This window comes from Mobula hypostoma, chromosome 4, assembly GCF_963921235.1.
Source record: "Mobula hypostoma chromosome 4, sMobHyp1.1, whole genome shotgun sequence".
In the NCBI taxonomy this organism is placed as follows: domain Eukaryota; kingdom Metazoa; phylum Chordata; class Chondrichthyes; order Myliobatiformes; family Myliobatidae; genus Mobula; species Mobula hypostoma.
Window position 1 is genome coordinate 24,722,318 of NC_086100.1, and position 26,063 is coordinate 24,748,380.

General features: G+C 42.4%; 1 protein-coding gene across 1 annotated transcript in view; it reads left to right on the forward strand.

The window, feature by feature from the left end:
* Positions 1-26,063, forward strand: part of LOC134345172 (sodium/hydrogen exchanger 9-like) — a 585,864-nt gene that overhangs the window by 172,414 nt on the left and 387,387 nt on the right. The window contains exon 6 of the mRNA XM_063045405.1: positions 3,191-3,296. Within this exon, the coding sequence (XP_062901475.1) occupies positions 3,191-3,296 (106 nt within the window). The remainder of the gene's footprint in view (positions 1-3,190; positions 3,297-26,063) is intronic.

The window sequence follows — 26,063 nt, forward strand, 5'->3', positions numbered from 1 at the left end:
CACAAGTAATTCTGCAGATGCTGGAAATCCAAAGCAACATACACAAAATCATGAAGGAACTCAGCAGGTCAGGCAGCAACATTGGAAAATGAACAAACAGTTGGCATTTCGGGCCAAGACCCTTCTTCAGGACTGGAAAGGAAGGGGGATGATGCCAGAATGAAAAGGTAGGAGCAGGGGAAGGTGATAGATGAAACCAGGAGGGTGGGAAAGGTAAAGGGGTGGAGAAGAAGGAATCTGATGGGAGGGGAGAGTGGATATTAGGAGAAAGGGAGGAGGAGGAGCACCAAGGGGAGTTAAACAGGGCAATGAGGAATGCTGTCGAACAAAGGGATTTGGGAATACAGGTCCATAATTCCTTGAAAGTAGCATCACAGGTAGATGCTGTGTGGTTGTAAAGAAAGCTTTTGGTACATTTGGTTTCATAAATCAAGGCAATGAGTGCAGGAGTTGGATGTTATGTTGAAGTTGTATAAGATATTGTTGAGGTTTAATTTAGGGTATTGTGTGCAGCTCTGGCTGTCTACCTACAGGAAAGATGTCAATTAGATTGATAGAGTACGGAGAAAATTTACAAGGATGTTGCTGGGACTTGAGGACCTGAGTTATAGGGGAAGTTTGAATGGGTTAGGACTGTATTCCCTGGAGTGTAGGAGAATGAGGGGAGATCTGATAGGTGTATACAAAATTATGAGTGATACAGAAAGCACAAATGCTAGCAGGCTTTATTCACTGTGGTTGGATGAGACTAAACTAAATGTCATAGGTTAAGGGTGAAAGGTGACTTATTTAAGGGATGGAAGTTTTTCATTCGGAGGGTGGTGTGAGTGTGGAACAAGTTGCCAGTGGAAGTGGTGGAGATGGGTTAAATTGCAAAACTTAAGAGAAGCTTGGTTAAGTACATGGATAGGAGAGGAAGGGAAAGATATGGTCCAGGTACAGGTCAATGGGACTAGGCAGAATAATAGTTTGGCATGGACTAAATGGGCCGAAGGGCCTGTTTCTGTGCTGCAGTGCTTTGTGACTCTCTATCCATTTCTGTGCATGGATTGTTAACTCAAACAGTACATGCCTATCAGCATTCTGTGGCCGGTCCTCACTGGCTCATCGTGGGAGGCTCACTCCCCATGGGAAGGACAGTGTTGTGGAAAGATTCAGAATCTGATATTGTTGTGTAGTTAATGACTTAATTGATTTAAAGCTGTAGAGTCTAGGACCAGAGGGCAGAGCCTCAGAATAGAAGGATGTCCCTGTAAAATAGAGAGAAGGAGGAATTTCTTTAGCCAGAAAGTTGTGAATCTGTGGAATTTGTTGCTACACAGGGCCATAGAGGCCAAATCATTGGGAATATTTAAAACAAAGGTTGATAGGTTCTCGATTAGTAAAGGCATCAAAAGTTCGGGGGAGAAGGCAGGAGAAGAGGTTAGAGAGGGAATCAGCCATGATTGAATAGCAGGACAGACTCAGTGGGCTGAATGGCCTTTTTCTGTTCCTTTTCTGTTCCTGTGTTGCGTGGTCTTTCACATTCCATACTGTACCTCCTGAAAGAAATGCTTTCATTTTAGGTTGGCTTATCTTTCAGAAATGTTTGAGGACACCCTTCAATAGGAACACTGTATGGATGCATATATTGCAGATGATAATTTGAGTGGGGTTGATTTTCTCGGGGGGGGGGGAGTGCAAGTGATTGGGATTGCAAGTGAGCGATGTGAACTGACCACTGACAGGTCTCCATGTCAGTGAGACAGCAAGTAGAGTGAGGAAATGCAAGGAGGGCCACAAGGATCCACTAAAAATGAGTTGTATTACTTGGACCGCACAGCATACCCACAGCTAGAGCCCAGATTCTGCCAGGGGCAGCCACCCTCCTCCTTCCTCCTTTCCCTGTATAAAGTTCGAATGGTTTCATACCTGACAACAGCTCTGTGACCATTTAGAGGACATGAGAGGGGAATTTTTAAAGGAGATGTGTGGGACCAGTTGTTTTTAATACACAGAATGGTGGGTGCCAGGGGTAGTGGTGGAAGCAGAATTACTAAATTGGAAAATTAAGTTGTAAATTGGTTTATTATTGTCACACGTACTGAGGTACAGAGAAAAGCTTAGTTTTGCATGCCAAACATACGGGTTATTTTGGTACGTCGAGGCAGTACAAGGGAAAGCAATAACAGAATGCTGATGCGATAATAGTGTTTCAGATGCTGTTGAATATGCAAGGGGAATGGTGGGATATGGATCATGTGCAGATAGAAGGAATCTAGTTTAATTCAGCATCATGTTCAGTGCAAACATCGGGGGCCAAAGGGTCTGTACCTGTGCTCTTCTGCGTTCTGAGTGACTCCAGCATCGAGTCAAGACCATTGCATGGAAGATAACATTAGAGTAATCTTGCGTTGCTGTGTGAGGTCAGCACATTTGTGTACAGGCGCGTACTGCTATTGAGGGGAAGTAATCTTGTTGCACCTTCTCTGAAGCTGTGGTAACAGCCCCAGTTTTCTCAGCTGCCGTGCAGTCTTTGGTAAGGGGACAGAAGAGTGATAGAGATGAGCTGGTGGGATGAGTGACATTGGGGTTGACTATGAAGATTAAATTGAGATTAAGCAGGGATGTTCAACGTTATGTTGAGCTTTCATAAAATAAATAAGTAAATTCATGTCCCCTGGGCAGAAGGGGTAGTTTCCTGCGGATACGGACTTGGTGAAAGGATGGAGAGAAGGTGAGGAAAAATGACTTTAGACAGCAAAATATTGGCTTTGAAGCATCTGCAGCATTCAATGGAATCTGCCCATAGCTGCAGACCCTCTCCGCTACTGGCTGAGGAGAGAATTAAGTTTTCACGTTAAAAGAATGAGTAAAAAGCAAATGGATTCTCTACTCTATCCCTCGTAGGCTGAATTGTAATGCATACCGAGCTTCTGTATTTACTGCCTGCAGGAATAGTTCTCCTGATGTATTATACTTAATAGTGCCTGTTTTAATGCTGCTGCATGTCACCACAGGGTTGCCTAGCAACAGGAGCGGTGCAATGAAATAGAGCTTGCAAGGTTTGTGTTTAATTTACACCCAGGAAGCCTCCAATGTCAGTGATTACCCGGGGGCTAGTCTGGTTTTGGGGTTAATTTCACTGGTTCCTGCCTCCCACTATAGTCTGAATAAATATGGCTTCTCTTTGTTGTTCTTACACATACAGTGACTGTTCTGGCCATTTTCCACGAGCTCGATGTGGATCCACAGCTCTATACGCTGCTCTTTGGGGAGAGTGTTCTGAACGATGCTGTCGCCATAGTCCTGACATAGTAAGTGTTGATATTTCTGAGTGATGTGCTGGGGCGATAATGAGGTGGTGTCTTTCAGGTATTTATTCCTTATGGCCTCCTCCCTTCCCTCACTCCCAGGCCACCATTATTAAGGCTTAAAGCTGCATTTTGCCGATAAGAAAGCTTTGCTACTGAAATAGAAATTGTCCCTGCTAAAAGATTTTTTTTGCAGCCTTCCTGTTGAGTGTTGCTGTAACACACTCTCCAATATATCCACACATTACTGTACCTGCGCAAAGGGTTGGATTGCAGAGCCTGAATAATTAGCAGCCGCAGCAAGAAGCCCATGCTGTTTTCTCTTCCTTTTGATGTTTCTTGTTCTGTCTAATTTGCAAAGTCAGGAGCAATGAGGAAACTGAAGCCTGACATGAGATCAGAGGATTGTTATAGCATTGAAGGAAGCCATTTAGTACATCCAGTCTATGGTAGAGGAACCCTGTTCCATTCCCTTGCAACAACCTGCTTCAGGAACCCAGCAGGTCAAACAGCATCTGTGGGGTGGGGGGTTAGGGTATGGTGATGATTTGGGTTGAAACTCTGCATCATGATTAATGTTGACAGCTCTTCTCCCCTCACAGATGCTGCTCGACCGCCTGGAGTTCCTCCAGCAGATGGTTTTATTGCTCCAGATTCCAGCTTCTGCAGTCTCTTGAGCCTCCCAGCCCCACCCTGCAGCCCATTAAATGCACGCCGCTCTTAGAGAATCCTATCAGGGCCACCTCCTGCTTGTTTCCCTTTAACCTATTCTCTCTCATATGCCCAACTCAAACCTGACATTCAGCTGCATTAGGGGCAAGTTACAATTGCCAACTAACTTGCTAACCAGCATGTCTTTGGGATAGAGAAGGAACTTGTAGCAATCAAAGACAATCTGCGCAAAGAGAATGTGCAAGCCCCTCACAGAGACACCATGTGTTCAGGATTGAAACAAGGTCACTGGAGTTGCAGAGCAGCTGTTTTAGCTTTTTAGCTGTTCCAGCTCATATTACATGGTGATTTGTTCTGTCTTGTCCCATTTTGAAGACATTCATTGACTCTGATTCCATTACCATCAAGTACGCTGGATTCCTGATCATAAATACAAGAGATTCTGCAGGCGCTGGAAATGCAGAGTAACACATAGAAAAATGCTGGAGGGACTCAGCAGGTCAGGCAGCATTTATGGAGAGGAATAAAGAGTCAATGTTTTGGGCCAAGACCCTTCATCAGGACTGGAAGCCGGAATAGCAAGGTGATGGAGCCCAAGCTAGAACATGGTAGGTGAAGCCAGGTGAGGTGGAAGGTAGGTGGGATGAAGTGAGAAGGTGAAGAGCTGAAGAAGATGGAACATGATAATAGAGGAGGGTGAACTTTAGGAGAAAGAGAAGGAGGAAGTGTATCAAAGGGAGGTGATAGGCTAGTGAGAAGTTGAAGAGCTAAGAGGGGAGACAGAGTGATGAATGGAAGAAAAGGAAACTGGGAAGAGGAAAAAATTAGTGAAGTTAATTAGTGATGTTAATACCATCAGGTTGGAGGTTACCCAAATGGAATATATATGAGGTGTTGCTCCTCCAACATGAGAGTGGCTTCATCGTGGCAGTAGAGAAGGGCCGTGGATGACATGTCAGAATGGAAATGAGGACTGGAATTACGTGGTTAACCATGTGGAAATCCTGCTTGTTGTGGATGGAGTGAAGGTTATTGACAAAGTAGTCCCCCAATCTATGTCAGGTCTCACCGATGTAGAGGAGGTCACATCAGGAGCACTGGATACAGTAGATGACCTTAACAGACTTGTTACCGTATCTGGAAGGCCTGTTTAAGGCCATGGATGGTGGTGACAGAGGAGATGAATGGGCAGGTATAGCATTTCTTCCATTAGTTATGAAAGTAATAGATATAGCTACGTAGTTATGAGAGGAACAGTACCCTAAGAGGAAAGTACAGTGCCTATAAAAAGTATTGACCCTGCCTTGGAAGTTTTAATGCCTTATTGTTTTATAACATTGAATCACAGTGGATTTAGTTTGACTTCTTTGACACTAATCAACAGGAAAAGGCTCTTTAGTGTCAAAGTGAAAACAGATCTCTATAAAGTGATCTAAATTAATCACAAATATAAAACACAAAATAATTGATTTCATAGGCATTCAACCCCCTTCAAGTCAGTATTCAGTAGTTGTACCTTGGGCAAAAATTACAGCCTAGAGTCTGTGTGGATAGGTCTCTATCAGCTTTGCACATCTGGACACTGCAATTTTTCCCCATTCTTCTTTATGGGGATTGTGAGTGAACAGCCCTTTTCAAGTTCAGCCACAAATTCTCAATTGGATTGAGGTCTGGACTCTGACTTGGCCACTCCAGGATATCAACTTTATTGTAGCTTTGGCTTTATGCTTGGGGCCATTGTCTTGCTGGAAAACAAATCTTCTCCCAAGTTGCATTTCTCTTGCAGACTGCATCAGGTTTTCCTCCAGGATTTCCTTGTATTTTGCTGCATTCATTTTACCCTCTACCTTCACAAGCCTTCCAGGGCCTGCTGCAGTGAAGCATCCCCACAGCATGATGCAGCCACCACCATGCTTCACGGTAGGGATGGTGTGTTTTTGATGATGTGTGGTGTTTGGCTTATGCCAAAGCATTTAGTCTGACGGCCAAAAAGCTCAATTTTGGTTTCATCAGTCTGTAGAACCTTCTTCCAGCTGACTTCAGAGTCTCCCACGTGCGTTCTGGCAAACTCTGTGACTGGTGAAGCACCTGGGCAACAGTTGTTGTGTGCGCAGTCTCTCCCATCTCAGCCACAGAAGCTTGTAGCTCCTCCAGAGTTGTCATAGGTCTCTTGGTGGCATCACCCACTAGTCTCCTTCTTGCACAGTCATTCCATTTTTGAGGATGATCTGTTATAGACAGATTTACAGCTGTGCCGTATTCTGTCCATTTCTTGATGTTTAACTTAACTGTACTCTAAGAGATTCTCAGTGACTTGGAAATTTTCTTGTGTCCATCTCCGTACTTGTGCTTTTCAATAGCCCTTTCGTGGAGTTGTTTGGAGTATTCCTTTGTCTTCATGGTGTAGATTTTGCCGGGATACTGACTCACCAGCAGTTGGACCTTCCAGATACAGGTGTATTTTTAATATATGTAAGCAATTGAAACATGTTGACTGCACACAAGTCTCCAAAAACAGATCTCCGTTTTACTAATTATGTGACTTCTAAGAACAATTCGCTGCTCCAGTGATGATTTGGTATGTCATATTAAAGGGGGTGAACACTTACGCAATCAATTATTTTGTGTTTTATGTTTATGATTAAGTTAGATCATTTTGTCGAGATATTGATTTGAATTGACTTTATTACTTACATCCTTCATATACATGAGGACTAAAAGTCTTTACGTTAGGTCTTCGTTCAAATGTGCAATGTGCAATTATAGTAATTTATAATAAATATTATTTACAACAGGATAATCAATATAACATCGAAATACAGGTGTGTCAGCATAAATTTATCAGTCTGATGGCCTGCTGGAAGAAGCTGTTCTGGAGCCTGTTGGTCCTGGCTTTTATGCTGCGGTACCATTTACCGGATGGTAGCAGCTGGGACAGTTTGTGGTTGGGGGTGACTTGGGTCCCCAATGATCCTTCGGGCCCTTTTCACACACCTGTCTTTGTAAATGTCCTGAATCATGGGAAGTTCACATCTACAGATGCGCTGGGCTGTCCGCACCACTCTCTGCAGAGTCCTGCGATTGAGGGAAGTTCAGTTCCCATACCAGGCAGTGATGCAGCCAGTCAGGATGCTGTCAGTCGTGCCCCTATAAAAAGTTCTTAGAATTTGGGGGCCCATACCAAACTTCTTCAGCCGTCTGAGGTGAAAGAGGCACTGTTGTGTTTTTTTTCACCACACAGCCAGTATGTACAGACCACGCGAGATCCTCGGTGATGCTTATGCTGAGGAACTTAAAGCTGTTCACTCTCTCAACCTCAGATCCATTGATATCTATAGGGGTTAGCCTGTTTCCATTCCTCCTGTAATCCACAACCAGCTCCTTTGTTTTTGCGACATTGAGGGAGAGGTTGTTTTCCTGACACCACTGGGTCAGGGTGATGACTTCCACTTTGTAGGCTGCCTCACTATTATTTGAGACTAGGCCGATCACTGCAGTGCCATCAGCAAATTTAATTAGTCGACTGGAGCTGTGGGGGGCAACACAGTCATGGGTATACAGAGAGTAAAGGAGGGGGCTTAGTACACAGCTTTGAGGGGCACCTGTGTTGAGATTCAGAGGGGCAGAAGCGAGGGAGCCCACTCTTACCACCTGCCGGTGATCTGATAGGAAGTCCAGGATCCAGCTACACAAGGCAGGATGAAGGTCGAGGTCTCTGAGATACGTTTTCACTTTGACACAAAAGAGTCTTTTTCAGTTGATCAGAGTCAAAAAAGCCAAATTAAGTGCACTGTGATTTAATGTTGTAAAACTATTGTTTACATGAAAAACATGAAAAAAAATTGTAAAACATGAAAACTTTCGGGGGGGGGGTGAATACTTTTTATAGGCACTGTACTTGTTATAGAGGGCTAATGTATCCTGAGCAGTATACTTGTTACTAAGAGGTTCAACAATGTCAAAGTTTCTCATATCTCTGGAAACATGGCAGCTGTCAGGAGCAAGAACAGTTTTTGAGAGGAGATAGCTGCTTGTATGGATTCATTTATAGGGCACAAGAGACAGAATTTCTTCCTCTCCCCCCCCCCCCCCAGTTCCTGAAGCTCTCTCATAATTTGACATCTCTATCCTGCTTTTTCCAAAAAGCACTGGGGAAATTTAACATCTTCCTTGGGGCTGAAGATTGGATTTTCAATATCCCAGCTGCTATCAAATCTTCCATTTATTGTCAGAGGTTCTCTATCCAACAGGCTTTCATCTAAGTATATACTCTGTAAAAGGAGGAAAATATCACCTCATGTGTTCCAATCTGAAGTGGTGTTCGTCAGTAAGTGAATGCTAGCTCTTATGTTCAGTAATACCACAAGTTATTAGAGGTAAATTGTTACAAAGAGTGGTTTATCTGTTATTTTCCATTTGTGTCCATGATGCTCCTGGGTAAATGATGCCTCCCCTGGGAAATATAGTTTCTTCATTCTGGATGAGTCAGGCATGGGTTACAGCTCTGAAAAATGGAACTTACTGCACAGCTGTAAACACCAAAGGGATTATTAGTCATTTTTAATGTGTCTCTGTTTGTGAAAATGATTGCCTTAAGAAAAATAAGTGAAAGGGATGTGCCTCATATTAAAGGGTGACAGACTGCAGACTGGTACTTGGATCTTGGCACAAACTCAATAGGGGATTGGCATTAAGTTAGAAGCAGAATGACGGGTTCCAGCTCGTATTTGGAACTACAGTGATTCTCCATGGAATTCAATTTAACCTCAGCCTGCCAATAGGCATGAGCCACAACATCATCCTTTGGAGAAATTTGTATTTAGAAAGCACCTTTCAAACCCAAATTGCCTTCCTTCTAATGGAGCAGTTGTGAAATGTAGTCATTTTTGTAATATAGAAAATGCAGCACTATATATAGTGAAGAAGCTCTCACAACAATATGATAACGATAGGGTAATCTGCTTCTAAAGCACAGCCACAAGAGTTTCTGTGGATACTGGACATCTTTAGCAACAGCCACAAAATGCTGGAGGAGCTCAGCAGGTTAGGCAGCATCGATGGAAAGGAATAAACAGTCGATGTTTCAGGGTCGACTGTTCCTTTCCAGCCCTCACATCCATGTCCCTTAAAATTCCCTAACTCATCTGCCTGTACCACCACCCCAGGAGGTGCATTTTTGGCTTCCCACCACTCTCTGTGTCCTTAACAGTGTATTGTCTTTTTATATTTGTTCTACCAAGATGCATCACTTTACATTTGGCTGGGTTAAAATCCATCTGCCATTTATCCGCTCATATCTGTAAATGATCTATATCCTACTGTCTTCTTTGCCAACCATCTAGACTGTCCACAACACCGCCAACCTTCATATTATCTGCAAACTTACTAATGCACCCATCTACATTTTTACCCAGATCATTTACATACATCACAAACAGCCGAAGTTCCAGTACAGTTCCCTGCAGAGCACCGCTAATCACAGACCTCCAGCTAGAAAAAGTCCCTTCAACCACTACTTCTGTCTTCGATGGGCAAGCCAGTTCTGAATCCAAATGGCCAATTCACCATGGATCACATACACCTTAATCTTCACGATGAGTCTCCCATGAGGGACCTTGTCAAATGCTTTACTAAAGTCTATGTAGACAACATCCAAGCTCCACCTTCATCAATCACCTGCTTCATCTTGTCAGTGACATTGAGATGTTTCTGCTGGTGGTAGAATCCCAAACAACAGGACATAGTAACAAGATTCAGCATGGTCATTGAAACGGAGCTACGCAGGAAGAGCTTCCTGCACAGTGTGGAGAATCTCTGGAATTCTGTCCCTCAGACCCCAAGTTTGTTCAGTAATTTCATTCTGCATTTCTGCAATGCCTTGGGGAGCAGGAGTGAAAGTTGGGAGAAGGTACGTTTTAAGGTCTTGATGTCCATTCTCTTCTACCTATCATAAGATGGCGACTCCGGTTTCTCCCCACATTCCCAAGATATACAGTTAGGGTTGGTGAGACGTGGGCGTGCTCTGCTGGTGCCAGAAGTGTGGGCTGCCCAGCAGAATCTTTGCTGATTTGAACAAACGGTTCATTTCACATTATGTTTTGATGTTTTAATGTACAGTGCATGTGACAAGTAATATTAATCTCTCTCATCTGTTGTGTATATTTTAGGAGTGGAACATAAAGCCAGCTTTAACTAGGAAGGAATGCATTGTGAGCAAGTTGTTATTGTGTCAGGGATCTCCTGTTTAATAGCTAAAGCCAGCCAATCAGTCAGCAAGTCAATGAAGGCCCCCTCCTGGGAAACATTGTTGGAAATCTTACTGACTCTCAGAAGCTGTTTACTTGCTGCTCTTAGTTGCTTCCACAGTTCGGGAATATTTAAGGGTGGGCAATAAATACATGCATTGTCAATGTGATTCATGTCCCAAGAACGAATGATTTATTTACAAATTTCTGACATTTAGGAATTTACCATCTTTATCAATAAGACATATACTTTGGACTCTGCTTCAAAGATCCAATACCATGGATTTCTAACTCTTAGGATATTTATTTTAGCAGTGTTCCACTCACTCGAAGTAAATAGGTTGTGTCCTCCATTATGGTGAGGCACAGTGTGACACAGGTTAACTCAATCATCTGCACACGTAGAGATTACTGTTGCTGTGGATAAAAATGAGGTCTGTGTTATTATGGCAAAAATTGCCATGGAAACCATCCAGTCCACTGATTTGTAAAGCACTGGTGAATGTAAAAGCATCTGTGAAATATGTGTAACTTTATGAATCATTTTGGGCTGCAGTTAAGAGTTTTTTAATGCTCTGGGACTTTAATCCATCAAGGTTGCAGTGATTTCTGAGCTGATGGTTTCGTTTTTTTGTTTCCTTGACAAAGAAAGAGAACACATTTCGTAACAGCAGGGAGAGCACGAAGCCTGACGTAGAGGGTAGTCGTGGCTCACTCAAAGCTGTGATTTAGGGATGTTATCTAAGAACTGGATTGAATGCTTGAGGCATTTTCATTTTCACACTTGAAAAGCATCCATCTGCCACTCTTGTGTTTCCCTACAGTGTGCTGTAGGCAGTAAAGCACAAGGATTGCTCCTTATACTGAAGCAATTCAATCTGACTGCTGATTCCTGATGGGTAAATCATAGATATGGACCACCAGGGAAAGAGGATTGTAGGTTTTCTCACTACTAAGTATGAGTTGAGTTGTTCGTCCATTATTGTTGATGAAGACCTCGACACCATTTGATGGTGTCGAGACTAGCGCGTGATTTGGATTTAAGTGAGGGAGAGTTGCGCAGCGTCAGCCTCACTCTCTCTTCCCAATTCCCATCTGGATCCAGCGGCAAGACAAGAGTTGAGACGGCCGGAGATGGGTCTAGGCACAGTGGATGACCAGGACGCTTTCTGTGTCTTGTCCTGCTCCACATGTTCCACGACACTCGCAGAGACCGCCTTCTTGACCGTTGGACCTTCCATTGGTCTCGTCCACTCAATCCGCCGGAGTCTGTCTTCATGTGCCCTATCTCACTGAGGGTTTGAGACCCGTCGGCTACCCTCACCTGGTTTAGCCGGCTTGTCACGGCGGTTGCCCGGGGTGTGGCCGCCGTTGCATGCAAACAGCTACGGGGAGCCACAGGTGAGAGCTGAGTGTCAGGTGGGGACCTAAGGTGGACAAACCACCTGAAAAGGACGCGACATGCTCCCCACCAGAGGTGCTACCTCTCCCTGACACCCCATACACCCCACTATTAAGTATAACTACTGAGAGAACACTGGATACCTTACCATTGAAATCGTACCTAAATGAAAGGTCCTAAGCCTAGGCAAGTCATTTCAATGACACAAGGATTCTGCAGATGCTGGAATTCCTGAGCAACACACACAAAATGCAGCAGGAAATCAGCAAGTCAGGCAGCATCCGTGGAGAGGAATAAAATGTAGACGTTTCGGGCCAAGACCCTTCCTCAGACTGGAAAGGAGGGGGGTAGAATGCCAGAACAAGAAGGTGGAGGGAGGGGAAAGGATACAAACTGGTAGTTGATAAGTGGGACCAAATGAGGGGCAAGGGGATGAATTAAGAAGCTGGAGGGGATAGGTGGACGAGGTAAAGGGCTGAAGCAGAAGGAATCTAATAGGAGAGGACAGTGGACCATGGAGAAAACAGAAGGAGGAGGGGAGGCGAGGAGAAGAGAGGGTTGAGAGGGTAACCGAAATGGGAATGGAAAAACGTGGTGGGTGGGGGGGGGGAAATTACAGCAAGTTAGAGAAATCAGTGTTCATGCCATCAGGTTGGAGGCTAGCCATTCAGAACAGGGGTTATTTCTCCTCCAACCAGAGCTTGGCCTCATCATGAAGTAGAAGAGACCTTGGACAGACATGCCATTTCAAACTAATGGTTTCTTTAAATTCTCAGTAACTTTACAGTAGATTGGACAAGTGCATGAGAAGTATGATCATACCAATAAAAGTTTTCTTAAGAAACTCTCTGTCATCAAGTTCTATTTCCTGACCTGTACCAATGTCTGCTCACTCATCCCCTATCTGTTTACCAATGCACATTAGGTCTCAATAACTCAGTGCCTTCTCTTTCAAATCCTCATTCTGGTTTTCAAATCCCCTTTTGTCTCTGTAATCTTTTATAAATCTGTAGCTTCTCACTCCACATTTCACAAACCTCTGGCTTTTCATGCAGTGTTCTACTTCTGAATCCTATCATTGTTGGCTTCAGCTGGAGTTTTCTCTCTGTATGTCTCCACTGCTCCTTTTAGAACGTAGAACAGTACAGCACAGTACAGGCCCTTCGGCCCACAATGTTGTACCGACCCTTAAACCCTACCTCTCATATAACCTCCCACCTTAAATTCCTTCATATACCTGTCTGGCAGTCTCTTAAATATAGAACATTCTTTAAGGTAGACCTTTCTTTTAAGGCCTACCTTAAAATCAACCTCATTAAACAATGCCCCCTGGTATGGAAACACCTATGTCTGTGAATAGAAAAGCTTACAAAAATGTAGTGAATACGGCCGAGGCCATCACAGGAAAACCCCTCCTCCCCATTGTCCACATCTACAAGGAGCACTGCCACAAGAAAGCAACATCCATCAACAAGGACTCCCACCATCCAGGCCACACTCTGTTCTCTCTGCTGTCATCAGAAAAGACATACAGGTGCCTTAGGTCCCACACCCCCAGGTTCAGGAACAGTTATTATCCCTCAACTATCAGGCTCCTGAACCAGTGTAGATAACTTCACTCACCTCAATAATGAACTGTTTCACAACCTATGGACTCACTTTCAAGAACTCTACAATTCATGTTTTCAATATTTATTTATTATTATTATATTTGTTTTTTTTTTGTAAACCAATGTGCAGCCCAGTCTGCACATTGGTTGTTGACCCATCTTTCTGTGTATTTTTTTATTGATTCTATTGTGTTTCTTTGCATCTACTGTGAATGCCTTCAAGAAAATGAATCTCAGGGTAGTATATGGTGACATATTGAAGGTTCAAATGTTAATTTATTATCAAAGTATGCAACTTGAAATTCTTCTTCTCTGGGTAGCCATGAAACTAAGAAGGAAAAGAAAGACAGCATGATCATCAACCCCTAAAATTCCCTCTCCCCATACAAAAAAAATGAACAAAACGAAACAGGAACATCAACCCCCAAATCCCTCCTCCTGCACAAAAAAGCAAACAAAACGGATCAGGCACATTGGCCCCCAAATCTCCCTCCTCGCACAAAAAAAACCAAGAAAGGTTGGGCAAAAAACACAGAATATAAAAAAACTATAAGTCTGAAAAAAGTCTACAGTCCAAGTCCACATTCAAAACGCAGAAAATCTGGACAATACTCTCCGGGCTCAGCGGCAGACCTTTCCTCCTCCGTAGCAGAGCCATCAAGATAGGCAGACAGCACTCACCCTCCGCACTTGCCTTGATGCTTTAATCTCCCTCATCGCTTTAATCAGCGAAATGGAATCAAACAATGGCTTGCGCCCTGTCCTGTAGCCTTCTCACCACAAAGGTCACGCACGCTGCCTCCGTCTCCCAGAATCTTCTCTGATACTGCAGAGCGCTGAAGCACCCAAATGATCTCCAAGCTTCCGCATTCACCTTGATGTTTCAACCTCCCTCGTCGCTTTAATCAGTGGAATGAAGTCGAACATTAGCTTGCAGCCTGCTCGCCATGAGGTTCCCGCACACCGCCTCTGCCTCCCAGAATCCTCTTAGAGACTGCCAAGTGCTGGAACACCTAAACGATCTCCAAACGGCAAATCTTAGGCTCCAATGGTTCCAGAGTCACATTCAAGATGAAAAACAAATGTGAAAGATAAAAAAAAGTTAAATATATAGCTTCATGATTAAACAGAAGATGTCGACTGAAGGAGCATTGCACACTGGCACCATCTTGACCGGATGATCCACATATGCATATTTTGATAATAAATTTACACCGTGCATATTCACACAAGTTGTCATGCGTGAATATTAACATTTAGTTATTCTATATCTGCTCTATCCATGCAAATCGTTATTGTTTAACTTGAATTGGCTTGCTGTTCAATCAGTTTAAGAAGAATAGCACAGCAGTGAAAACATACAGTGTATAAAAACTCTGCACTCACCTGATGTGATTCGAGGCTACTGATTACATGTTTGAACAGAAAGTTGAAGAGCTGCCTGATGGAAATTGATGTCCTATTATGAAGGTCTGGCTGCCATATCATTATTGACTGCTATTGGCAATCAAATGTAAATAGAAATGATCTGAAGGAGAAAGGGGTGGAAGATCTATGTGAAGATTAGATGCACCTTACTCAAACTTTAAGTGAAAATATGCTTCACAGTTTCTGAAAATTATTTGCATAAGCAAGCTCTTGAATATTGCATGAAGATGTAATCACACTGCATTAAGAGTAATGTCTGAGAATATTTTCAACCATACAACTGTGGAAAAATGCTACAACATGAAATAGCTGCTGGTGGCTAGCAAATTTCATACTCACCTCCTCCAATTCTGATTTATTTAGAATACTGGTGGGTTGATTATCACTGGCCCCAAACATATTAAACACCTCAATCAACTCTGAGGGCAGTGTTTGTTTTACTTTCCTCCTGTGAATTTCTCTTTGTGACTCAGACCTTAAAATTGGCTTCCTCCTGCTTAGTGTTTTCTGTATTCTTTTCATAACATTGTTGCTTTCCGAAGTCAAACTCCCAGAAACAATCTGACTGCTACCTTAAAATTGACCATCGAACCTGGAATCGAATTAGTGCAAGGCATTCTTGGGGAACAAACAAGAGAGATTCAAAAATGTATGGCTATATGTACAAATCCCTGTTGAGAAGAATATAGGAAATAGAACTATGAGTAGAATCTTGTAGGTCTTATTAGCCTGAAGGGCCATTTTCCATTGTGTCTCAGTAGGGAGAAGGGCCTGTTTCCATGGTGTGTCTCAGTCTGAAGGGCCTGTTTCCATGGTGTGTCTCAGTCTGAAAGGCCTGTTTCCATGGTGTGTCTCAGTAGTCTGAGGGGCCTGTTTCCATGGTGTGTCTCAGTAGGGAGAAGGGCCTGTTTCCATGGTGTGTCTCAGTCTGAAGGGCCTGTTTCCATGGTGTGGCTCAGTCTGAAGGGCCTGTTTCCATGGTGTGTCTCAGTCTGAAAGGCCTGTTTCCATGGTGTGTCTCAGTAGTCTGAAGGGCCTGTTTCCATGGTGTGTCTCAGTCTGAAAGGCCTGTTTCCATGGTGTGTCTCAGTAGTCTGAAGGGCCTGTTTCCATGGTGTGTCTCAGTCTGAAGGCCTGTTTCCATGGTTTATCTCAGTAGGGAGAAGGGCCTGTTTCCATGGTTTGTCTCAGTCTGAAAGGCCTGTTTCCATGGTGGGTCTCAGTCTGAAAGGCCTGTTTCCATCGTGTGTCTCAGTCTGAAGGGCCTGTTTCCATGGTGTCTCTCGGTAAGGAGAAGGGCCTGTTTCTATGGTGTGTCTCAGTAGGGAGAAGGGCCTGTTTCTATGGTGTGTCTCAGTAGGGAGAAGGGCCTGTTTCCATGGTGTGTCTCAGTCTGAAGGGCCTGTTTCCATGGTGTCTGTCAGTAGGGAGAAGGGCCTGTTTCCATGGTGTGTCTCAGTCTGAAGGGCCTGTTTCCATGGTGTCTCTCAGTAGGGAGAAGGGCCTGTTTCCATGGTGTCTCTCAATAGGGAGAAGGGCCTGTTTCCATGGTGTGTCTCAGTAGGGAGAAGGGCCTGTTTCCATGGTGTGTCTCAGTAGGGAGAAGGGCCTGTTTCCATGGTGTGTCTCAGTCTGAAGGGCCTGTTTCCATGGTGTGTCTCAGTAGGGAGAAGGGCCTGTTTCCATGGTGTGTCTCAATAGGGAGAAGGGCCTGTTTCCATGGTGTGTCTCAGTAGGGAGAAGGGCCTGTTTCCATGGTGTGTCTCAGTCTGAAGAGCCTGTTTCCATGGTGTGTTTCTCGTAGACTCTGAGTCATTGAGTTGAAAAACACAGAAAAAAGGCCCTTCACCCCAACTCATCCACACCAACCAAGATGCCAACCTGAGTTAGTCCCATTTGCCTGTATTTGTCCCATATCCCTCTAAACTTTTCCTATTTACAGTACTGTGCAAAAGTCTAGCTAGGATGCCTAAGACCTTGCACATACTGGATTTGTCAACATGGAGCAGAGAGCAAGTTTGTAAAACTGGTGGGAGCAAAGGATGTTGGGAATAGTGGGGGTGGAGTATTGCGGGAGGGGTTTGGGACAGGTGGCAGAAAAAGAGTGCCCGGGGTGGGGGGTGGTGCACGTGCAGACACACCCAGCCATGACTCACCAGGCAATGTCATTTGACTCCAAACAATTGGTTTATTGATCATTACAGAATGTCTCTCCAGTGCTTTCCTCTCCCTCCCCTCTTCCTTCCCCTTTTCTCAACCATGATTCCTGTCTCCCTGCCCCCTTCCCACTCTTATATCAGTATGGGGTTTATCATCGCTCACATATGTCAGTGATTTTTTTTTGTGTGGCAGCAGTACATAAATTTACTACAGAACTGTACAGAACAGGGTTTTAGGCACCCTGTCTATATATATGTGTCTAAGATTTTTGCTCAGTACTGTATTTGTTTAACTTCTCCTCATACAACAAACATATTGTCAAAGGGAAGGGAAATTACTCATGTTTCCAGAATTTTCCAGTGTTTCCAGGTAATACCTGAAGAGAAATTGCTACTATATTTACATGCTTTGAGGTAATGACGTAGACACAACGTGGGACCTCTTAGGTGGATGAAGATAATATGCATCTTACTCCACCCAGTTTGTATATTAGACTGAAGATAATGCTTGCTCTTTTATTCTCGCAACCTTTGTCCTGAAGAAGGTCCATGAAACCTTTCAACAGCTGAATATGAGCAGTGGATGGAAAGATCTTATTTCACTATCTTTTGATTTTCTAATATCATATGTCAATTGAGGTTCAGCATCTGGATATTTAGTTTTGTTTGCTAAACCTCGTTTTTCCCAGTCTTGTGATTCCTTGTTTAGAGTAACACAGATAAAATGGTCTCATCTGTAGAATCACTCGTGTTTATGAATATCAAACCCATCCTTGACTAATACTTAGAAAGAATGAATCTCAATGTCTTGATCCAGTTTGCATTCTCTTTTAGCCCACTGTTGCTAGAATCCAGCTAAGTTGTAATCTCATATACAGCTTATCCCAATACAGGTCCTAATGAAGGGTCTTGGACCAAAACATTGACTGCTTATTCCTTTCCATTGGTGCTGCCAGACCCGCTGAGTTCCGCCAGCGTCTGCAGAACCTCCTGTGTTTATATTTACATGCCCGTCTGTGATTTTGATCAAGTGTTCTGCTTCTTCCAAATTTTGCTGTCATTTCCCATTTAAAAGTTAAATTAATGTTTTTTAAAAAATGAGGCAGGCTCTAGGGGAGTTGATGTTTGATGAACTTACGATAAAGGTTAAAGAATAGGATCTGAGAGACATCAGAGGCCTTATTAAAATCTAGGCTGTCAGTTCATTCTCATTAAGTCTGGTATAAATCTGCTCTTGTTGACTTCCTGACACATTTTGCTCATCTCCTCAAATTTTTTCGGACGAGTTAGCTTTGTTTGCATGAAATTAAAGAGTCTGTTAAATTGCCTGCAATGTTTATTGTTGGAAGGGGTGCATTCAGTGCTTCGTTCTTTTTATGTCAGTTTTGTGTGTTACTCTCACCTCTGCCCCTCTGATCCTCAACACAGGAGCTCCCCAGGCCCGTGTCCTGAGCCCCCTCCTCTACTCCCTATATACCTGTGACTTGTGTTGCCAGGCACAGCTCCAATCTGGTGATCAAATTTATAGATCACAGGCCTTATAGGCCTAGATAACCCTAATTTCCAACAATGATGAGAGCGCCTACAGAGGAGAAGTCAATACCCTGACACAGTGATGTCAAGAAAACAACCTCTCCCTCCATGTCAAAAAAACAAAGGAGTTGATTGTGGATTACAGGAGGAACAGAGACAGTCTAGCCCCATCAATGGAACTGTAGTTGGGAGGGTGAGTAGTATCAAGTTCCTTGGTGTTTACATCACCAAGGATCTCACCTGGACTATATATACTGGCTGTGTGGTGAAAAATTCACATCAGTGCTTCTTCCACCTCAGATGGCTGAAGAAGTTTGGCATGGGTCCCCAAATCCTCAAGGCTTTCTACACAGGCACCATTGAGAGCATCCTGACTGGCTGTGTCACCGCCTGGTATGGGAACTGTACTTCCCTCAATCGCAGGGCACTGCAGAGAGCGGTGCGGACAGCTCAGCGCATCTGTGGATGTGAACTGTCCTCTGTTCAGGACATTTACAGCAGCAGGTGTGTAAAAAGGGCCCAGAGGATCAACAGGGACTCCAGTCACCCCAATCACAAACTGTTTTCAGCTGCTTCCATCTGGCAAACAGTACTGCTGGAACAGGACCAATGGGCTCCGGGACAGCTTCTTTCACCGAGCCATCAGATTTATCAATACGCGTTGATCTGACTGTACATTGTATCTGACTGGATGCACCATGTATACAAAACAATTATGTATACAATCTTAGTGTTTGGCCAATATTCTCTCACATTTCCCTTTCTTATTGCTTGTACGTTGCCACAGAGATGCAGCATAAAGATTTTTACTCCCTCATGTTGTGAGATGCATGTAAGAAATAATAATTCTAATTCTTTGTAAAGGTAGGAAGCAGAATAGCTGTTCAAACAGAGTAAGAACCATGGATGAAATGCTGAGATCACTTGGCATCAACAAAACAGGTGTATTTCCATTTTCAATTCAAGATCTGGACCAAGAACTTCAAAGTGAGAAATAAGCTAAAATTGATGAAGAACTTTAGAGCAGCTGGCTGATTACCATTACTAAACCAAAATGCTGCCAGTACTAGAAATCTGAAATAAAAGCAGAAATTCCTAGCAAGTCAGGCACTTTTCATTGAGTGAAAGAAAGAGTTGATGTTTCATTACAAATTGTTCTAACAAACTTGAGGCCCTTCCTCAGCCAGGAAATGCTGCTCAACCAGAAACAGGGAGTGATTCTAAAGGGTAAACTATACCTTGGGCTGAAGAAAACATTTTTTTTTCAGGAAGCCGTTGTTTTGCACAACTCATTTGTTTTGTGAATGAGATTTAAATATATAAGAGTGGGCAAGTGTCCTTTACAGGTAGCCCAAATAATGGCCTTTGTAATAGGGTGGGCAAAGAACTTTGAAACCACCAGATTCCTCCTGCTTTGAAATTCACCTGGTTAATAATTTATTGAAAGGTACACCCTAAAGTTGAAAAGAGATTCCTTGTATTAAATTAGGGTGACTTCTTCAGCTAAGACTTTGCCCAGGGTAATTTCCACTTCACTGTGTTTGAGCATGTACTTAGACTTAACCATCCACTTCATTTATCTTTCTCTCCCTTTTTCAAAGCTGAAGTCCAAGGGCCACACTTTCATACATCGAATCAGGTCTTAGTTAATTTGCAACATTTTCTCACTGAATCTCCACTTCTTCCACTGCGGAGCTTTAAGTTCCAACCGAGACCTTTCTCTGTGTGTTTGATCCAAACAGTATCCATGTCCATTATTGCTGAGAGCAGTCAGTTGCACAGTTTTCATTTTACAGGGTAGTAGTTTGTTTCAACGAAATCCACACTCCTTTCTACTGGCATGGATTGTTTCAACTGAGTTCACGTTTGCTGCATTTGAAGGAGGTTTATACCGCCCAAGACAGTCACTTCTGGATTCCGCCAAGCTATTGTGCGCTATTTGGCATTCATAGAACTATATATCAGTCTGTACCACAGCCACTGAATTGTACTGAAATACCTGTGAGTCTACTCAGAAAATTACGAATGAAATCTATTCCACCTAAGTTCACATTTCCAAAATTAGGTACCAGTTTATTCTCCTTGAATCCATATTCATTAAGCTAATATGTCCTCAGTTTCTCTGTGTAGTCACTGAGTTAGTTGGTAATCTGTTCCCCCAATATATACAGATATTGAATCAGTTGGTAGTCATAGAGTTAATTGATTGTTTGTCCCCTGGATGGAACATCGGAGATTTACAAAGATTTAGCACGACATCTAAAACTTTGACAAACTTCTGTAGATGTGTGGTGGGGAGTATATTGTCTGGTTGCATCACAGCCTGGTATAGAAACATCAATGCCCTTGAATGTAGAATCCTACAAAAAAGTAGGGGAAATGGCCCAACCCTTCCTGACATGAAACACATCTACATGAAGTGTTGTTGCAGGAAAGCAACATCCATCATCAGAGACACCCACCACCCAGATTATGCTCTCTTCTCACTGCTGCCAACAGCAAGAAGGTACAGGGGCCTCAGGACTCACACCATGAGATTCAGGGAACAGTTACAACTCCTTAACTATATAACCATATAACAATTACAGCACGGAAGCAGGCCATCTCGGCCCTTCTAGTCCGTGCCGAACTGTTAGGCTCTTTAGCCAACGGGAGTAATTTCATTTAACTTCACTTTGCACAACCTATGGACTCATTTTCCAGGACTCTTCATCCCATGTTCTCGATATTTATTGCTTATTTATTTATTATTATTATTATTATTATTATTGTTTTTATTTTGTATTTGCACAGTTGTCTTCTCCACATTGGTTGAACGACCAAGTTGGCGTGGTCTTTCATTTATTCTATTATGGTTATTATTCTATCATGAATTTAATGAGTTTGCCAGATTTGTATATGTACTTTGATAATAAAGTTACTTTGAATGTTGGAGCATAACAAGTAATAGCGGGCATAGCCGTTCTAGTCCTTTCAACCTGTTCCTCTATTCATTAAGATCAAAGTTGATTTTCTACTTCAGCACTATCCCTGCAATGTATGATTCCCTTAATGTCCAAAAATCTATGAAAGTCTGTTTATAATGAACACAATGAATGAAACTTGAAGGCCACTTTAATGGAGAATTCCACCACCTTCTGAATGAAGACATTTTTCTTCATCTCAGTCTGAAATAAAATACACCAACTCTGAAATTGTGCCTGTTGGCCCTGGACTCTTCAGCCACGAGAAACTTTCTCCCTGCATTCGTTCTTGCAAGTCTTTTCAGAATTCTGTATGTTTAGCTGAGATCTCCCTTACTCCTAAGTTCTCAGAAATAGCCCTTGTGTATTAAGTTTCTCTGCCTCCTTTTTTTAAAAAATATGATCACATTTGCTGTCCTCCAACTGCAGGAGTAGTTCCAGAATCTTTAGAATAGAGTACGCACTATCTCTGAAGCCAGCAGAGATGTATATCAGCGTGTCCTTGGGATTTATCAATTTACAAGTTCACTAACATTGCTGGTACATTTTTTTTAACTAGTTCATAGTTCTTTCATTTCTTCATTCCCACTGGATCTTTGATTTTTGTGAAGACAGAAACAAATTGTTCATTCAGTGAGCTAGTGTATTCACAAAGCTGGTATGTTGTCTGTTCCTCCTGAATGTGTTTCCACTGAGCTAGTGGGTAGTTTATTCTTCTTGATCTTGTATTCATTCAGCTGGCTGATTGACCTTTCCATCTGGGTCCACGTTCTGTGAAATGTGCAAATCATTTGCTTGGATATCTCCTCCTCTCTTCTTGTTCTTCATCTTTTTCATCTTCTCTTCCTCAGCGGTCCCGTAGGATAACTCGTTTCCACTCCAGTTGTGAGGAATGGAAGATTCCTGTGCCTTGATTCTTTGACTATGGGAAAGCTATTGGACACAAACTATCACATGACCCTGTCAGAGTGAGTTCTTGATCCTGAGGCAAGGAGGAACAAAATGGTCAGAGACTTGGGCTGTGCTGCACAGATTTAGCACATATGTAAGATGACATGTATACACAAAGTGAAATTTGCATTCTGACCACATACAGACAGATGCACATGCTTTTACAACTCTTGCCTATCACCTAATGCTTTTCTTGGCATTAATAAATAGTGAAACTTCATAGCATGAAGATTAAAAATTGCATTAATGAATTTTCAACTTAACTAATTCCTTGTTCCTTGAATCTCAGATGTGCAAGAAATAATGGGTTGGAGTTTTAAGTAACGTAAAATTCATGCTGAAAGCAAAATGTTTCATTTGTTTACAAGATTTGATGTTTGATTGATGCAAATAGGAACATACATTTTCTCATCAGTGCTTATAAGTTCATAAGATCTGGCAGATTGTAAAGTGAGTATCCAGCCTGCCATCCTGTTCTGCTTTAGAAGTGATTCATTTATGAGGATTGTTTGATAGCTGTGGGCCTGCACTTGCTGGAGTATTTGTAAGTATATATTTACATAAGTATTTATGCTTACTATGGCTTTCACAAGAAAGCTAAGAAAAAGACATAGCTATGACTATATTGTACATCATTTACAGAAAGACCTGAGATCATTGCACTTTGCCTTGACTGATAAGTGTCTTTTTTCCCAGAATTTATTACCTTGTATAATTTTTAGGGACTGATTAATTTTGTCCTCTTCCTATTTTGATGTAAGTATCTTACTTCCAGCTCCTTTCCTTTGCTGAACCACAGTCTTAGGTAGTTCATGTTTGCTTGACAAGCATTTAAGACCTTTGCCATTCTGTCCTTAAGGTCAGAACAATACATTTGGAGTATTGTGACAGGTTTCAATAGGTACATTTAATGTCAGAGAAATGTATACATTTACGTCTCGAAATCTTGGGGCCCCGTATCTAAGAAAGGCTGTGCTGGCATTGCAAAGGTTCCAGAAGAGGTTCGTGAGAATGATCCCAGGAATGAAAGGGTTAATGTATAAGGACCATTTTAATCGCTCTGGGTCTATACTTACTGGAACTTAGAGGAATGAGGGGGGATCTTATTTAAGCCTACCGAATATACCAGGGGGCGCAGTCTCAGAATAGAAGGACGTCCCTTTAGAACAGACATGAGGAACAATTTATTTAGCCAGTGGTGAATCTGTGGAATTCCGTGTCACAGGTGGATGTGGAGGCTGAGTCCTTGGGTTTGTTTAAAGTGGTAGCTAAGAGGTTCTTGGTTAGTAAGGGTGTCAAAGGTTACGTGGAGAAGGCAGGAGATGGGGTTGAGAGGGAATATAAATCTGTCATGATTGAATGGCGGAGCAGACTTGATGGACCAAATGGCCAATCTCTGCTCCTATGTTTTACGGTCTTATTTAGAGTTTATTGCTGCTGTGATATACAAGTGCAATTCATTAAATATTACAAGTTGATCTCTCTCTTTGGAAAATTTTACTGCCTGCAAAGCTGATTTGTAAAACATGAACCCGTTGAGAACCATCTCATTTAATAAATGGGCTGTTGGCAAGTACTAAAATCTTCAATACAAGACATATGGATTCATAAATAATCCACTGTTTGTCTGTCTGTGCAACTAGTATTTCCAGATTGTATCTTTGATGGAGAAGCTTATGTGACCGTCTTACAGGTGGATCAGGAATGCTGGTGTTTATCCCATTACTGGATTAGAGTAAGGGTGTTGTATGTTACTGCCCATTGGTTGCTTGTCAGTCTTTGTGTACAGTTTTTATTGGTTCGATTGTATTTCTTTGTTCTGCTGTGAGTGCCTGCAAGAAAATGAATCTCGGGGGAGATTTAATAACTAAACTTTGAACTTCGCGTTGCGAACATTTTCAGTAAATATACTTTGCAGGTCTGAAAATTTCCTCTGACTATTGTAAACCAAAAGAGGAAAACATTTACCATGCCCTGACCACATGCGGTTTGTTTCCCCAAATTTAGTGTGATTTAAGTAGTTTTTACAGCCGGTTTAGTATGAGTAGATATTGTAAATGAGCTGTGGTATTGATTTCTTTCTGAAGAAATGCAGAAATAAATCACTTTGGCGGAACGGTATGTAGTGACATTGATGGCATACCCTTGTAACTTCAGTGTAAGACTTAACAAATTTAACAAGTCATTCCAGGATGGAGTGAATCTGACAGCTGTTCCAGTGGGACCATTTACATTGAATTGTTGAGCACTCAGAAAGCTATTGACAGAAACACAAATTACATATCTATGTGAAAAACAAGGTGCAGATATTTATCCAACCACCTTCTCAGGCATGCACAAAATAAAATATTTATTTTCTCTGGTGAGGAACTTACAACACAAGCTGATCCATGGATGGGATTTGGGAGTTAAGGGGTGGGAATGTTGGGGTGTGGGCTAAGGAAACTGGAAGGGGTCAGATCAGGAAAACAGGCAGCTTAAAAAACGTTTTCATAAGGTCAGCTGGAAAATTCATGCTTCTTAAAGTAAAGCCACTCAGACCTGGGATAATGAGCAGAGCTTAGGGAAGGTATGGAAGGATACGGCCCTAGGACAGGCGAATGGGATGAATGTATGTATGTGGCCATAGATGGTTGAGACGGATGAAATGGGATTTATGTGGCATCCACTCTTCCCAGTAGTGCACACATTTTAACAGTAACTAGTAACTAGTAACTGCAACTAGTGTTTGGCCCCAGATTTGTAAATAAAATGTTGGGCAAGTCTCCTGGAGACCAAATTATCACTGGCTGTTGGAATGAAGATTTGCATTTGCGCAGTTTGTTGTTCATTGCACCTGTTTATAGCTGCTGTTCCATAGATTTGCTAAGTATACCCACAGAAAAAGAATTTCAGGGTTGTATGTGGTGACATGTATGTACATCGATGCTAAATTTTACTTTGAACTTTGAACCCGGTTGTACTGAAGTCAGGTCATCTTGAGGCAGTCCTTTGACTAATGGCTCCTAATAATTATTTTTCTTCATTGCCAAGTTGACCAATTTTTGGTAGAGAGGGTTTGAAAATCAACAACAGACCAAATATACAAATTAGACAGGATGATTGGGAAGAAAAATTATATGAAAATATATTTTTTGGAATAAGAAGGATACTTCAACCCAAATGAATCATATTCCCACTTTTTTGATTTACTCTTTTATTCCAGACTGACCAGTTGCCTTCTGTGGATTTTTACAGTGTATTGTTCCATTGTCCATTACCCTTTTCTAAAAATTATTTTGCCATGGCCTCAAATAATCATAAAGTGAAGCAGCACAGAATCAGGTCTTTCAACCCAGCAAATCCAAACTGGCCAAAATATCCATCTAAACTAGTCCCAGTTGCTTGCCTTTTGGTCCATATCTCCCTAAACCAAGGTTCCCAACCTAGGGTCCGTGGACCCCCCTTGGGTAATGTAGGGTCTGTGACATTAAAAAGGTTGGGACCCCTTGCTCTAAACCTTTTTTTTCCTCCATATGCCTGTCCAAAAGTCTTTTAAGCATTGCAGTTCTCCATCTTCCTCTGGCAGTCCGTTTCAGTTACCAACCTCGTCTTGCATGAAAACGTTAACCCTTTAAAACTTACCCACTTGCTTTAAGTCTGGGTCCTCTAACTTTAGCTTCCCTACCTCTGGAAAATGACTGTCACCATCTACCTTATCTATAGCCCTTATGATTTTATATATCTTGAATAGAATTCCTCAGCTTCTTATGCTCAAGGGAAAAAAAATTCCAGCCTATCCAGCCTGTCCTTTTAACTCAGGTCCTC